The sequence below is a fragment of the Ammodytes marinus genome, assembly GCF_949987685.1.
Source record: "Ammodytes marinus genome assembly, chromosome: 8".
Classification (NCBI taxonomy): Eukaryota; Metazoa; Chordata; class Actinopteri; order Uranoscopiformes; family Ammodytidae; genus Ammodytes; species Ammodytes marinus.
In genome coordinates, this window is record NC_137212.1 from 4,991,351 (window position 1) to 5,006,350 (window position 15,000).

Below are 15,000 nucleotides of genomic sequence, written 5' to 3' on the forward strand. Positions count from 1 at the left end.
AGCTAAGGGCGCCCCAAATGAACAATTTAAAAAAATTGATTTAAATACTTTTATTTTTTGATTTTTTTTAAAGACAAAAACACACAACTGTAAAAGTGAACACACAAACAAAAGACAAAATAAAATAAACAACTAACATGGCGTACTCTGCTTAACAGGTTTATAATATTTTTATTTAGAAATGAGTTTGATATTTGTGTAAATTAGGTATCAGTAACAGGAGGAGAGAGAATACTTTAAAATATACGTTGCGGCAGAAGTAGCCCGCGTTTCTGGGATAGCTGAACTCATGATGTGAAACACACACACGCACACGCACACACACACACACGCACACACACACACACACATAGCTGAATGGGTAAGGAGGAAGGAAATGCAACCAAACCACGGGCTGTATATAAAGTCATACATAGATAGATAGATACATGTCTTCAGTGTATGGACCATACAACCCCGCACAGAAAAGAAAAAGTCCCTTTCCAGTGCTATGCCGGAAAAACTGTTTCAGTAATGTATGATCTATCTTTCTCTCCTGGTGCATTGAGAAGTAACTGGAGTATACAGTATGTTATAATGTCTATAAGTTCAAAGTCAAATGTATTTCTATAGCACATTTAAAAACAACATCAGTTGAACCAAAGTGCTGTACAGGATATAATACAAAACAACATATAAGATACATGAGAAAAAAAGTTAGGAAGTTCAAAGTTCAACTTGTGTTAAAGGCCAATGCAACAAAGTGAGGTTGTGTTCCGAATGGCATACTTTCTACTATATAGTATAGTATAGTATATGTAGAAAAAAGATTTAGGATGTCCCGATTCTTGTGGCCAGATTTAGGATGGTTAGAAGTACCCGGATGTCCTACTTCATGCGGCCAAGATTGTTAGTGTTGAAAACTGCATCCTATTTGGGGCGATTCTGACCCACAATCCAGTGCGCACGTGAAGTGACGTCACATCGACGAAGCCTCCATATGAAAACAAACGGGGACGCGACAGATTTAAAAGCAAGAGGCAAGATCAAGGCGCAATGTTATGATGAAATAAGAGAGTTAAGTATGTCTCAATAGTATGCCTACTGCATCCTAACTAGATTATTTTTATCGTCGGATGTAGTATGTAGAATAGAAAAAAGAAAGAGTATGTGATTCGAAACGCAACCAGTGTCTTCAGCAACGTAATAAACTGGTCAATAGACTGGGCAGCTCTCAGACTCAGGGGAAGACTGTTGGGAGCAGCCACAGCAAAAGCTCTGTCACCTCAAAGCAATATCACAACTGAACTTTCTTCTTCTTGTTGGTGTTGTTGTTGTTTTGTGTTTTTTCTTTATAAAGCTCTGGGAAAAATTAAGAGACCACTCCAAATTTCCAGTGTCTCTTGTTTTGACTATGTATAGGCATATGTTTGAGTAGAATGAAAATGTTGGTTTTGCTCCATAAACTACTGTAGCAACAATATTCATAACATTTCTATTACGGTAAGGAATGTAGAGATGAAGGTTCAAGAAAAATCCATACTGGTCTCTATGTTTTTTTCCAGAGCTGTATATAATACACTGATATGGACTTGATATGGTGCGTCTGAAAACAAGTTGAATTGAAGTGACATCCCTTACATAAATTAAAATTCATGAAAAATAAAAGAATGTTGAGTCCTTTTGAAAGTTGGCCTCACCGTGGTTGGGCGACTTCCAGAACACCTTGACCTGCAGCTGGTCGTCATGGTAATGTGGGGCGGCGACCTCCAGGCGCAGGTTGCCGGGGGCGACGGGGTTGCCAGGCGACTCGGGGAGAGGCAGTGAGTTGGACGGAAGCTCGTTGGAGAAATCTTCACCTTTACAGGACAGAGGAAATTAAAATAATACATTTTCAGAATATTTCAAATTTGGTCAATAAAAAATGTAAAAACTAAATAGTAATTTAAAGCTATAGTGTGTCTTCACCTTTAGAGGAAATGATACATTTTGAGAAAATTTAAAATTTGGTCGATGCAAAATTTTTTAAAAACTTAATTAATGCAACACAGAATGCAAGAACATACACCAAAATGAAATACACATACCACCTTCTCTAATAATGCAATTTCTAATGTCTAATCTTGATGTATTTTATGCCCCTGTAAAGCACTTTGAATGGGCTTCATCAAGATACAATGAGCTAAAAGCGGGAACTGCTTTGTTTTGCTTTTAGCCAGCTCTTACTGTTAACTTTGTTGTGAATTACTTCATTTTCCGTAAAAATACTAATACTAATGTGTGTTTCTCCTCATAAAGTAGCTGTTGTGAAGAATACCTATAACTGGCAACGTCACCAAAACACATCATACTTTATAACTAACTGGATTTATGTAAACTGTTACAGGACAGGGGCACATGGAATTCATAAATGCACTATATTGTTCCAGGAATATCATAAACATATTCGTATGAGACTGCACCTGGCTAGCAGCTACTTTTCCCGTTAATTCGTTGACTCACACACGTACTAATTGGCGTTTATCCGGCCTTAACTGACCCTTCGTCCAATACATGGGACCGTGTGTCAAATATTAATACAACTAAATTATGAATGGCAATATGTTCCATGTTAAATTATTGGTACGTAGTTTCATAATTAAGCTGCAGCTGGCTATATAATACTATGCTACTGTGCCCGACAGGTCACCTATAAATACCTCATTTTCCACTGTACGTGTGTGTGTGTGTGTGTGTGTGTGTGTGTGTGTGTGTGTGTGTGTGTGTGAGTGAGTGAGTGAGTGAGTGAGTGAGTGAGTGAGTGAGTGAGTGAGTGAGTGAGTGAGTGAGTGAGTGAGTGAGTGAGTGAGTGTATGTGTGTGTGTGTGTGTGTGTGGCTCTGTTATGAAGTGTGTGTGTGTGTGTGTGTGTGTGTAGGCCTAAATACAGTATCTAACTGTGTGCAAAAATGTGTACTTGAGAGTGTGTCTCTGTTTGGTGAACGGTTGCTAGGGGAGACTTCAGGCGGCTGTATTGTTGAATTACAGCCGCACAGACAGTACAGCTACAGTTTGAAATACTTGTGTAATAAATCTCGGTCGACTGCGAAACTTGTAACTGTATTTATAAAGACCTTACTGTTCATCCTTATAAGAGAAAAACTGTACGGAAATCTAACAAAAAATCATGGTGCCTTCTTAAAGACTATAAGTCACTTCACACTTGGCTCTATTATTGCATTTATTAAAATATATAATGTTTATTTTAAAAAGATTCATGGTACAGTATGTAATATTAAGCTGGTTTGACCCAAACGATTGACTCCTTAAAGGAATACTTCACCCATACGGAACCGGCGTTCTATCATAAAATAACTATTATAATATAATGAATGAGGTTTTTCCTCCCTCAGTCTTCCCTCAGTCTTCCCTTGGCCAAGCTGTCCTGTTAATCCTAGCCCTTACTGTGATGTCACAGTAAGGAAAATGTAGGGTTAGACAGTGAGACCATAAAACACTCTTTCTGCCTTTTCTCAGGCTAGGATGAACCAATTTAATTTTTTTTGCACATTTATACTAAATAGGATCTCAGAATTCAATACACCTTCATATTCCCACCGGTGAAGTAGGTCTTTAAGGTGCAGCCCAGAAGTGTAGCAAACTGCAACAACGTATACTTATACAGTTACACCATTTATGACACATACCACAACACATACCACATATCACAACATAGTGACATAGCAATAGTTATTAGTTAGTTACACAGAAAAATAAGAGACACTTGGGTTAAGTGGGTACCTGTGTTACTGTCACATATACAGTAACAGTACAATACATTGAAGTATACCACTATATTGTATGTTGTATATTTTAAGTCATGCCACCCGTCCATATAAGGAAATATGTTTTTTTTGTTTACCTGTGTGAGTTATCGTGGTGAAGACGATTGGAGACTTTGGGCTTTTGAGTCTCTTCTGACCCCAGTAGGCCACCGTCTGGACTGACAGGAAGTAGGAAGTAGCGGGCAGCAGACCCTGCAGCCACAGCTCACACTGCGCCTGAGAGATACAGAGAAAACGAACACGAAACGAGAAGGTTAGGCTGAGTTTGAAAAGCACTAGTGGGGCGCCCTTAGCTCAGCTGGTAGGGCGCCCCCCATGGGCCTCGGCCAGCAGCGGACCCGGGTTCGATTCCAGCCCGCGGTAGTTCTCTGCATGTCACTCCCCTCTCTGCCCCATTTCAACTCTGTCTCTACACTATCAATAAAGCATAAAAATGCCCAAAAAATATCTTTAAAAAAAGCACTAGTAACGTCCTCCCTCCTACATACTCAACATGTACTGTATATACAGTACTACATATTGTCTACTTAACCATCGATTGTGTATGCGAGGTTCGTCGGACCGTTTACACTGAAGTTTACAGAAGCAATAAACTTCTGTGTCGTTTGAAAAGATGCAATGCATTGTGGGGCGGGTTGAGTAGGAAAAGTAACCTGTCGATCCGTACACAAAATCTTCCCGGAAGTCAGTACTCATCCGGGCATTTCTCGCCTACACAAACTCCCATACACAACCACAACATACTCAAATTGACGTCAAAATGAGTACAAGGACGTTAGTAGTCAATTTGCGAAGTTGAATGCATAATCAATACATTTTGGAACTTGAAATTCAATCACAACTACAGTTACTGCCACCATCATCATAATCATCATTCTAAGTTGTGTGTGTGTGTGTTTTCTAACTGACAGTCTAGACCTGTTCTACATTATAACGTTTGATTGACAGCTCATTAACCAGCTCTAAGTCAATCAGGTCCGTCTGTCTGTGTGGGTCTGAGGTAGTCACAACAAAGAGATGCTTGGATGATAACAAGACTCTGTGTGTGTGTGTGTGTGTGTGTGTGCGTGTGTGTGTGTGTGTGTATGTGTGTGTGTGTGTGTGTGTGTGTGTGTGTGTGTGTGTGTGTGTGTGTATGTGTGTGTGGTTGTGTGTGTGTGTGTGTATGTGCGTCCACTTAAAGACAGAACGAGACAAAAGCGCAAGTTAAAAGCAGTTTCTTGGTGACCTGCAGAGAAAATGGGGTTGAAGTTTTTCCATTACGCTCGAGATAGACAAAACATATGGTCTGTACAGCTGTCTGTGCGTGTGTGCGTGTGTGTGTGTGTGTGTGTGTGTGTGTGTGTGTGTGTGTGTGTGTGTGTGTGTATGCGTGTCTGTGTGTATTTTGTAAAACACAGACAGCGAGGGAAGCCTGGATTTTCTATTTTGGTCCGTAATGTCAGTGGGCATTATATGTTAGAATCCGGTGTGTATTTAAGAGCACTTATTTGGCTACATTTTCCATGTTCGCGTACTTCCTCCAATTTCCTCTTTTTCCTTCACGTTTACAAAGCTAGGTCCCACCGGCGCTATATGCATTCCTGATCGACAGTATATATACGTTTTACACACATCCAGGGAATGTATTATCGAGTGCTTATGGGAGAGCAATAAAATATCAAGGATTTTGAGTTATAGTGAAAACTATTCAGAATGGTTTTCTGGTTTCTATCTACCTGTCGTGATGCTGCTGTCTTTAGGTGTGTGTGTGTGTGTGTGTGTGTGTGTGTGTGTGTGTGTGTGTGTATGTGAGTGAGTGAGTGAGTGAGTGAGTGAGTGAGTGAGTGAGTGAGTGAGTGAGTGAGTGAGCAAGCGATCAAGCAAGCGAGCGAGTGTGCGTCTGTGTGCGTGCGTGCGTCCCTGTGTGTGTGTGTGTGTGTGTCCTACAGCTGCTAGTAGGTAACACTAGTTAGTGGGGGTTGGGGGGATGGGGGGGGGAGTCATTTAAATTCCAGGCGGCCCAACCAAGCAGAACAGAAGGGACCAGACTACAGATAAATGTCTCCACCAGGCTCGTGTCTGGGATCGCCATCACTACTCAGGATAGCTGTGTGTGCGTGTGTGTGTGTGCGTGCGTGTGTGTGCATGTGTGTGTGTGTGTGTGTGTGTGTGTGTGTGTGTGTGTGTGTGTGTGTGCGCGCGAGCGTATGTGTGTATGTGTGTGCGTTAAAACAACTTGATGTTTATGTTTTTAATTATTCTGTCTTTTCTTCTCAAAGTGCATGCTAACGTTAGAGTGGTTCTAAAGCTAACGGATCCCCTTCAAAGACTAGTGTGTACTAGATTAGACTAGATTAGTGTGTACTAATCTCAAGAATAACATCAACATGATAAAACTACATTATGTTCCAAAATGGGCGAGTTTGTCTTTAAACTATAGTGCGTATTTTTTTAATATTTTTTTTCATATGAATGGATGTCCCTTTCATTCAAACCACCGCCAAACGGGCTGAAACAAAGTTGATGATTAAGCCTTTTATCAGCCCCACAAAACTCTCTGTATTTCTCAGTATGACAGCGTTTACAAACTGGTGCCCCCCCTCCCACCCCAACACTGGTGCAGGAGCTCAGAAAAATCCCAAGAAGAGCCCAAGAAATGTTTCAGTTGTTGATTCTACTGCTAAGAAAAAACCTGGATGTACAGCAGAAGGAATAAAATCCATGCTTTATCACCGAAGGCATGCAATCATAGCTGTTTTGTGGAAGCTGTCATGTTTACTGTTATGATGTGTTTTGGTGCTGCTTATGTGTATTTCAGTGCTGCTGACTGGACTATATTGCATTGTGAACATATTGCTTCATCAACCCACCTATAATCATGATGGTAACATCCACCCGCTTTACTGTTATAGCTGCAATAAAGATCCTTTTTAACAATACAGAAAGAGGCCAGTCATATTTCTTAAGAAGTTACATGTACCTCTTTAACTTGAACAACAAGACATTATTTACCTAACTATAAACTTGTTCTAGTGCTTGTTCTTACATTAAAGACCTACTTCACCGGTTGGAATATGAAGGTGTATTGAACTCTGAGAGTGTTTATGGTCTCACTGTCTAACCCTACATTTTCCTTCTTGTGACATCACAGTAAGGGTTGGATTAACAGGACAGCTGGACCAAGGGAAGACTGAGGGAAGACTGAGGAAAGAAAAACCTCATTCATTATATTATAATAGTGATTTTATAATGATAGAACGCTGGTTCCGTATGGGTGAAGTATTCCTTTAACTGTTTTATTGGAAGCTACAACATTATAAAATCATTTTAACATGACTCATTTAGTTTTTTTTTGTTGATGTTTTGTATGTTGTGATGGTGCAGGTGTTTGTTTGTTTGTGTGTGTGTGTGTGTGTTTTAAAAAACTTAAATAATTATTTTGTGAAAAAAAATGATCATAGCTGCAATAAAGATCCTTTTTACCAAAACAGAAAGAGGCCAGTCATATTTCTTAGGAAGTTACATGTACCTCTTTGAATTGGGCTACAAGACTCTGTTAACCACTAAATATAAAATAACTTCCTAACAGTCTCTTGTTGTAGTGCTTGTTTTCACATTAACATACTGTGTTATTGGCAGCTCCAATAGTTACAAATAATTCTAATATCAGACATGTATCACTTTTTTTTTTTTTTACCTTTATTTATACAGGTAAATCCCATTGAGAACGGAGACTCTTTTTCAAGGGAGACCTGTTCCCATTCCCACGTTACCATTCACACACACATTTATACACCGATAGCAGGCTTACTATCGACATTCACACTAGGCAAGGTGGGTGAAGTGTCTTGCCCAAGGACACAACAACCATGACACAGGTGGCAGGGCGGGGATCGAACCTCCAACCCTTTGATCATCAGCCGACCCGCTCTACCACCTGAGCCACAGTCACAGTACCTTTGCATAGATCCTGTGCTGTATACTTTCATGATAACCGATACACTCTCACTAACTCTCTCATGCTGCGGTGACTGTCATGTCGTCAGTACATTTGCGAGACGTTTTTGACTCAAGTTAAAAGCGTTTTCCGACTGCTTGAAAGCCCTCTGTCTCTGTTGTCAGTCAATCTACACACGGCTAAGTTGTCTTTTTATTTCACCGCGGTAAAGCCTGCATGTTGTCATAGCACTCTAACAAAGTTATGCCCCGTGAAGATAATGGTAGAGTATGTATGGGATACTCAAAGAACATATGAACAAAAGGGGCTCAAAAAAAGCAGAGGGAATGCGTGCCAAACAGGGATTTCATGGTCAATATGTCGTAACTAGATCTATTGTAGTGCACATGTAAAAGCATTTCAGCACATAACATCATAAAACCATATTTAGAAAACCTGAAATATCCTTATAAGGCATGAATTTTTTTAAGTATGCTAGTTCAACAGTTATGTAAAAACTAAGGGGGTGCCCAACCTGTCTTGTTTAAAGTGGCTACAAGGAATTTTCAGTTTTAGTTTTTTCTAGCGGCCCCTGTGGACAAAAGTGGTAGTGTTTTTATGACACCAGTGCCTGCTGTCCGAAAGATATTTGATTTGCAGCATTGTTTTCACTGATGGTCTTGTTTGCTGTTACAGGTCATTTATGATTATCAGAGAAAAAATGAGACTGTTACACATTTTTTTTTGAATCCCTCATAGGAGGTCTGAATCCACATCTTTAAATGAGAAATGAGTAGTTCTACCATGTCTCCACCTAAATGTCAGTTGTAAGATGTTTACAGGCAACAGGTGTATCAGAATTCTATAATATGATTCAAATAATTATATAATGTCTACATTTTCAATCTTAAATGTGAGTACAATCTGCTCCTATAGTGCGTGTTGTTTTTCTCTGCCTCCTTGTACCTCTAACCGACATAACACACAAGTTGCTTTGATCGTATCTGCTCCACTTACACACAGTAGCTGCTGTTTACAGAACCTGTTCTCTTTGAGCGCTGCAGTGGCCTGTTAAAAACCCAGTAAACGCACACACACACACACACACACACACACACACACACACACACACACACACACACACACACACACACACACTGCAGTAATCACAACCAGCACACGGCCAGGAATGCATCTGCACGTGTGTGTGGTGCAACGTTTAACAGAGCTAGTAAAAGAGCTCAGGTGCAGCAATATATATAATGTGTTGTGTATGTGGTGGGGTGTGTGTGTGTGTGTGTGTGTGTGTGTGTGTGTGTGTGTGTGTGTGTGTTCACTTTGAATTGTGTCTGTTGTAAGGACCTACTGGAATTTAAACTTACAAACTTAGTAGTGCTGTTAAACACTTAGCAAAAAAGTGAATAAACATATTCCCAGAATTTTCCTTTATTGTTAACAATTTGATTTACGGGCCGGGGTATTGAGGTGTCCTTAGAAGTATAGTAAAATATATGGGTGGGTATGTGTGTTAGCTTTTAGACAATGAGCAAGCACATTACACTATATATATAAGGCTTATAATTCCCCAGTTAAAACCTAGTTCCATATTATGTCCGTCCTTTTTGTCATAAATGAAAATTAGACCATGATGCCATTTTTTTTTATTTTTAGAATTTTTTTATTAAGTAGCTCGGAGGAGTTTTCTAGCGCCCTCTTTGGACAGGAGCGGTATTCCTAAACATCTCGGCTAGTGCATGACGCCGGTGCGTGTGCTGGTATCTATCACTCACATTAAATAATATAAATTGTATTGAATTACTATTTTATTCGTAGAGAACCATGTTTTAGTAATTATAACCATCTAATCAGTCAACAATCAACATATTCTGCCATAGTACAATCATGTTAATAAAAAGCATATCCTTACTTTATGTGTGTGTGTGTGTGTGTGTGTGTGTGTGTGTGTGTGTGTGTGTGTGTGTGTGTGTGTGTGTGTGTGTGTGTGTGTGTGAAAAAGCATATCCTTACCCCCTGTGTCACTCTGCTGTTGCTCTCCTTTCTGCCCAGCTCGTGTGTGCGTGTGCGTGAGTGTGTGTTCGTGTGACTGTGCAGTGTGTGTGTGTGTGCGTGCAGTGTGTGTGTGCGTTTCTGGGCAGAGTGTGTGTGTCGAGACATCCACGTGACTCTGTAGTTGTGTACGGGCAGGTCTCCCTCCGCGGGGGGCTCCCAGCTTAACAAGATTGCCACGGTAACCCCACTGCTGACCCGCGACCTAGGAAACCATAGCAACAACATCACAACAATGTCACAACATGGATATGAAGACAGTTATGGTAATTATGTATATAGACAGCTCCGGAAAATAAATGAAGAGACCACTCCAAATGTTCAGTGTCTCTTGTTTTACTCTTTAGAGGCAATATGTTTGAGTAGAATGAAAATTTTGGTTTTATAATATAAACTACTGACAACATTTCTACCAAATTCACAATATAAATATGGTCATTTAAAGCATTTTCAATAATAAGTAATGTAGAGATAAAGATTTAAGAAAAATCCAGACTGGTCTCTTAATTTTTTCCAGGGCTGTATAGGGGAAGGTGGGGTGATTTGTGCATTTTGGAAGTTGCAAAACCCCTTGTTTCTAGAAAACCGTGGAAGAAATTGGAAATGTGACCACATATTTAAGAAGAGCCATCCATTTGACTCATCCTGTAAAGAAGGGAGACACAAGGAATAAGATATAAGCACATTTAAGCTCAAAAAACTGTGTTTTGCCTTTCAAAGTAAAATTTCCATGATCAAGGTTTTTTGATTATTGTGTCTGAACAATTATAGACACGTTTGAAAACATTTGACACATGTTTTAGTGCTTTGGTATGCTACACTTTGAGTCTATATAGTTAGCACAATGTCAACCCTAAATTGCTGCATCATGACTATTATCCAAAATTCTGGGGATGGGGTGATTTGTGCGCAAGGGCCTGGGTGAGTTATAAGTAAGTAAGTAAGTAAAATGTATTTATAAAAGCACATTTATGACAGTTTGCACTGTCCAAAGTGCTGTACATAGTGCACTCAGTAGGTAAACAATGAAGGTAAAATAACAATAACCAAAATAAAAGACGTAAAGCCCATACATCCACATAAACACAGATAGTAGTGCAGAGGTAAGTAAGTAGTGCAGAGGTTAATGGGGAGGAAACACCAGGGTGTACATATGGGTTTTGAGCCTTGATTTAAAGGCAGAAATGTAGGGGGAATCACATTTGTCAGGTGGCAGTTGGTTCCACAAGCACGGAGCAACTAGTGCAAAGTACATTTCTGAGAGTTGTGCCAGTGGCATGGCTGTATACGCTGGTCACCAAAAGAAAGTGATTGTTTACAGTAGCTCAGAAGAGAGTGACATCTCAATTCCACTTAACGACACCACTGATGAGAGTTCAGATGGCCAGAAAGATGATGATGGTGACTTTGTCATTGTGACACAATGACGCACAAATCACCCCACGTAATGGGGTGATTTGTGCGACAAGACAACTTTTTTTCCGAAAGCTATATTTCTTAAACAGTTTATTCCAGATCCAAAGTTTTTATTGCCAGGGATGCACAACATCCTGAAATATATGTACATATTTGAGTTGGAGACATAACTGTCAAGGCCTCACTTTAAAATCACTTTGAGTAAAAAGTTGCACAAATCACCCCACCTTCCCCTATACTGTATATTAACTAAAATGTATTTCCTTATAAGTTACGTTAAGAAGTAAATGTTTTTAAAGGGGCAACACTTGTTTGTTTTAAGTTTCTTTATAAGTCAATTTACACGAGGAATATTGAAGTTCGTTTTAACCCCGCTGCTGCCCTGCGACATACGAAACCAAAGCAACAAGTCAAACAACGTCAAACAATGTCAAACAACGTCCCAACAACGTCCCAACAATGTCAACATGGGTCTGAAGACAGTTACGGTCATTAAGAAGAAAGAAAATAACTTCCGTGTAAGTCATGGTATGAGGTAAATGTTTTTGAGTTAGTAAAAGTAAAATACAGCAACATTTTGTTTGTACACTGCTTTTGATGTTTGCTTTCCCATCTTTTAAAGGTGGATTTGGCGGTTCTGGAGAATGCCTTTTTGTCAAAAACAGTGAATATCTCCTCACGATCAGTAAAAACCTGGTGTTATGACCAAACTAGGATCTGTATTATGGTATGGGGCCCACTGTAACGAGCAACATGACCATTTACAGAGCCTAGGCTGTGTATTAACACCAGATTTTATTTTCAGTTTTTTTAGGTATTGGGATGTTGGTTTGAAACTAAGATTTGTGCTTGGGTATTTGAGTGTGTTTTTTTAGGCAAAATTAGTTCTTAACCTTACCTAGCAACATGACCATTTACAGAGCCTAGGCTGTGTATTAACACCTAACTCACCAACTGAATGGGTTAATGTGTTCTCTGTCTGTGCAGTATAGCCTCAGACATTGTATCATAATGCTGAACTGAAGCTAGCCATAGTCTGAACTCTGCATGACTTTGTTTAGCGTTACAGCCACAAATAGCAAAGAGATTTTGAAAATATACGAGTGAACAAGAAGAACTGTAATTTGCATCAGACAGGCAATAACTTTCTACTAGACCACATTTTATGAACGATCGCACACAACAACAGCCTGCAGTCCTGGAAGAATGCAAAGTCTACTTTGGGGGCCGACTAGTAACCATGAGGTCTCTGGTTCCTCCACCCAGTACCCATGAGGTCTCTGGTTCCTCCACCCAGTAACCATGAGGTCTCTGGTTCCTCCCAGTAACCATGAGGTCTCTGGTTCCTCCCAGTAACCATGAGGTATCTGGTTCCTCCTCCCAGTAACCATGAGGTCTCTGGTTCCTCCTCCCAGTAACCATGAGGTCTGTGGTTCCTCCCAGTAACCATGAGGTCTCTGGTTCCTCCTCCCAGTAACCATGAGGTCTCTGGTTCCTCCTCCCTGTAACCATGAGGTCTCTGGTTCCTTCTCCCAGTAACCATGAGGTCTCTGGTTCCTTCTCCCAGTAACCATGAGGTCTCTGGTTCTTCTTCCCAGTAACCATTAGGTCTCTGGTTCCTCCTCCCAGTAACCATGAGGTCTCTGGTTCCTCCTCCCAGTAACCATGAGGTCTCTGGTTCCTCCCCCCAGTAACCATGAGGTCTCTGGTTCCTCCCAGTAACCATAAGGTCTATGGTTCCTCCTCCCAGTTACCATGAGGTATCTGGTTCCTCCCAGTAACCATGAGGTCGCTGGTTGGATCCCCGGCACAGGACAGGAGGGTGTCAATAGTAAAACTAGTAGTGGCTGCTATTAAATCTACAGTGCCCACCATCTCTACCATTGTGTCCTTGAGCAAGCCACTTAACCCCAAACTGCTCCAGGGGCGCTGTACTATGGCTGACCCTGTACTCTGACTGAAGTGTGGGCACTTGGGAGGGGATATGTGAAAAGACAAATTTCAATGTAGCCTTGTGTAAATTGACTAATAACTTAACTTTACTTAACTAACCTAACTAACTCACTCAAGCTAGTAATCCAGTGAATAGCATAACCAAGCCTAATACTTTTACTCTTGTGTGCTGTACAATAAGATGTAATAAAAGTTATTCTGATTCTGATTCAAAAAATACCTCAACCGCTCCACTTGTTCTCTTTGGTCCCTCCCCTATGGTCCCTCCCTGACACGCTCTACACACCAACAAAGTCGTGCCAAAGTGAATGGACAGTCCCAACAGCCAATAAGAACAGAGAATCGGAGCCTCACTCTGATTGCTCAAAGTGTCAGCTCATGTTAACTTTGACCAATCAGAAATCATATACCCCAGCTTTAAGTAACTCACTCAAGCTAGTAATCCAGTGAATAGCATAATTTAGCCTAAGAATGTTACTCCTGTATACTGTACAATAAGATTTTATAAAATTGATTCTGATTCTGATTCAAATAAATGATTGAGTTTAGTCAAATTTCAATGTGCCTTGTGTAAATGGACTAATAGCTGACTTAAGGTAGTAATCCAGTGAGTAGCATATGAAAGACATGTCTCAGTTTAGTGGTACAGTACTTCCTCTGTGGACCCACCTGTCAGTGAGCTGTGTTGCCGGCTGGGAACCCGTCCAGTCTAGACTCTGGTTGGTCACTCGCACGTTGATCGGAGGTTCTGGAGGAGAGGGGTCTAAAGAGAGAGAGAGAGAGAGAAACAGAGAGAGAGAGAGAGAAAGAGAGAGAGAGAGAGAGAAAGAGAGAGAGAGCAACAATTAATTTTATCTAAAGATGAATTTTTGGCATTTCCCAGGTTTATTTGACAGTACAGAGTTGAGGTGGGGAGAGAGAGGGGGGATGACCTGCAATAAAGGTCCGAATTTGAACCAGCGACCACTGCAACGAAGGCCGGAGCCGATATGGTACACGCTCTATCCACTACGCCACCGGAGCGCCCCGCAAGAGCAACAATTATTAACAGAATAATAGGTTTAGGTACTTCTGTTAGCTCTGAGTAGTGCCTAATAGTCTTCTTCAGGCCGTTTGTACGTAGACAGCGAAGCAAAACTCCAGGGCAAAGAACAAGAAGAAAATCATGGTAGCACTGCCTATGTAACTTTTCATGATAATAAGTCATGGCAGTTATAATGTTCTGTGTGAAACCCATGAGTCAGATTGTTCTTTCAAAAGCTGATGTCCCTTTGACGTGGGGGTATTATGCATTATACAGTACGAGCTGGACTTAAAATACAATAAACCTAAAATACCTCATGTCCACCACTTACAGTACTTTATGAAACTTGATACAAGTTGTCATGCATGATTATAATTATCCATTGTGTGTTTTATAAATCTTTTGAGATGCATTTTCATGTCTTATGAATGTTCTCATTGAGGTGCCCTTCATAAAGTGTTACAAAAATCATTTGTTGCTGGTTGTTCAGCTTATTGTTTTGAATGTAAAAATTGACAGTGACTCAAGTTAGTTAATGAGATTTTACTAACTCAGAGCTTTTTCTTTCTTGCCTTCTCAGGGCATTGTATAGAGAAAAAATAACATGAATAAATCAAAATGAAGCCATAAAAGTGTAGTGGACTTTCCCAGTAACAACTACACCCCCTGATCAAGGCATATGTTTGTTTCAAGGCATATGTTTGTAATGATGAATACTCCTCGCCTACTCACTGCCCCAGTCACATGGAAACTACACGATTTAGTGAAGATTAATTGGGGTTACGACCGAGCTTTCCCACCCAGCTAAAAAAAATGCTT

General features: G+C 40.4%; 1 protein-coding gene across 1 annotated transcript in view; it reads right to left on the reverse strand.

The window, feature by feature from the left end:
- anos1b (anosmin 1b) overlaps positions 1 to 15,000 on the reverse strand; it is an 87,660-nt gene that overhangs the window by 7,373 nt on the left and 65,287 nt on the right. The window contains exons 8-11 of the mRNA XM_080032510.1: positions 13,827 to 13,920; positions 9,750 to 9,993; positions 3,880 to 4,018; positions 1,680 to 1,838 (exon numbers count right to left, since the gene is read on the reverse strand). Coding sequence (XP_079888636.1) covers positions 1,680 to 1,838; positions 3,880 to 4,018; positions 9,750 to 9,993; positions 13,827 to 13,920 — 636 coding nt within the window. The remainder of the gene's footprint in view (positions 1 to 1,679; positions 1,839 to 3,879; positions 4,019 to 9,749; positions 9,994 to 13,826; positions 13,921 to 15,000) is intronic.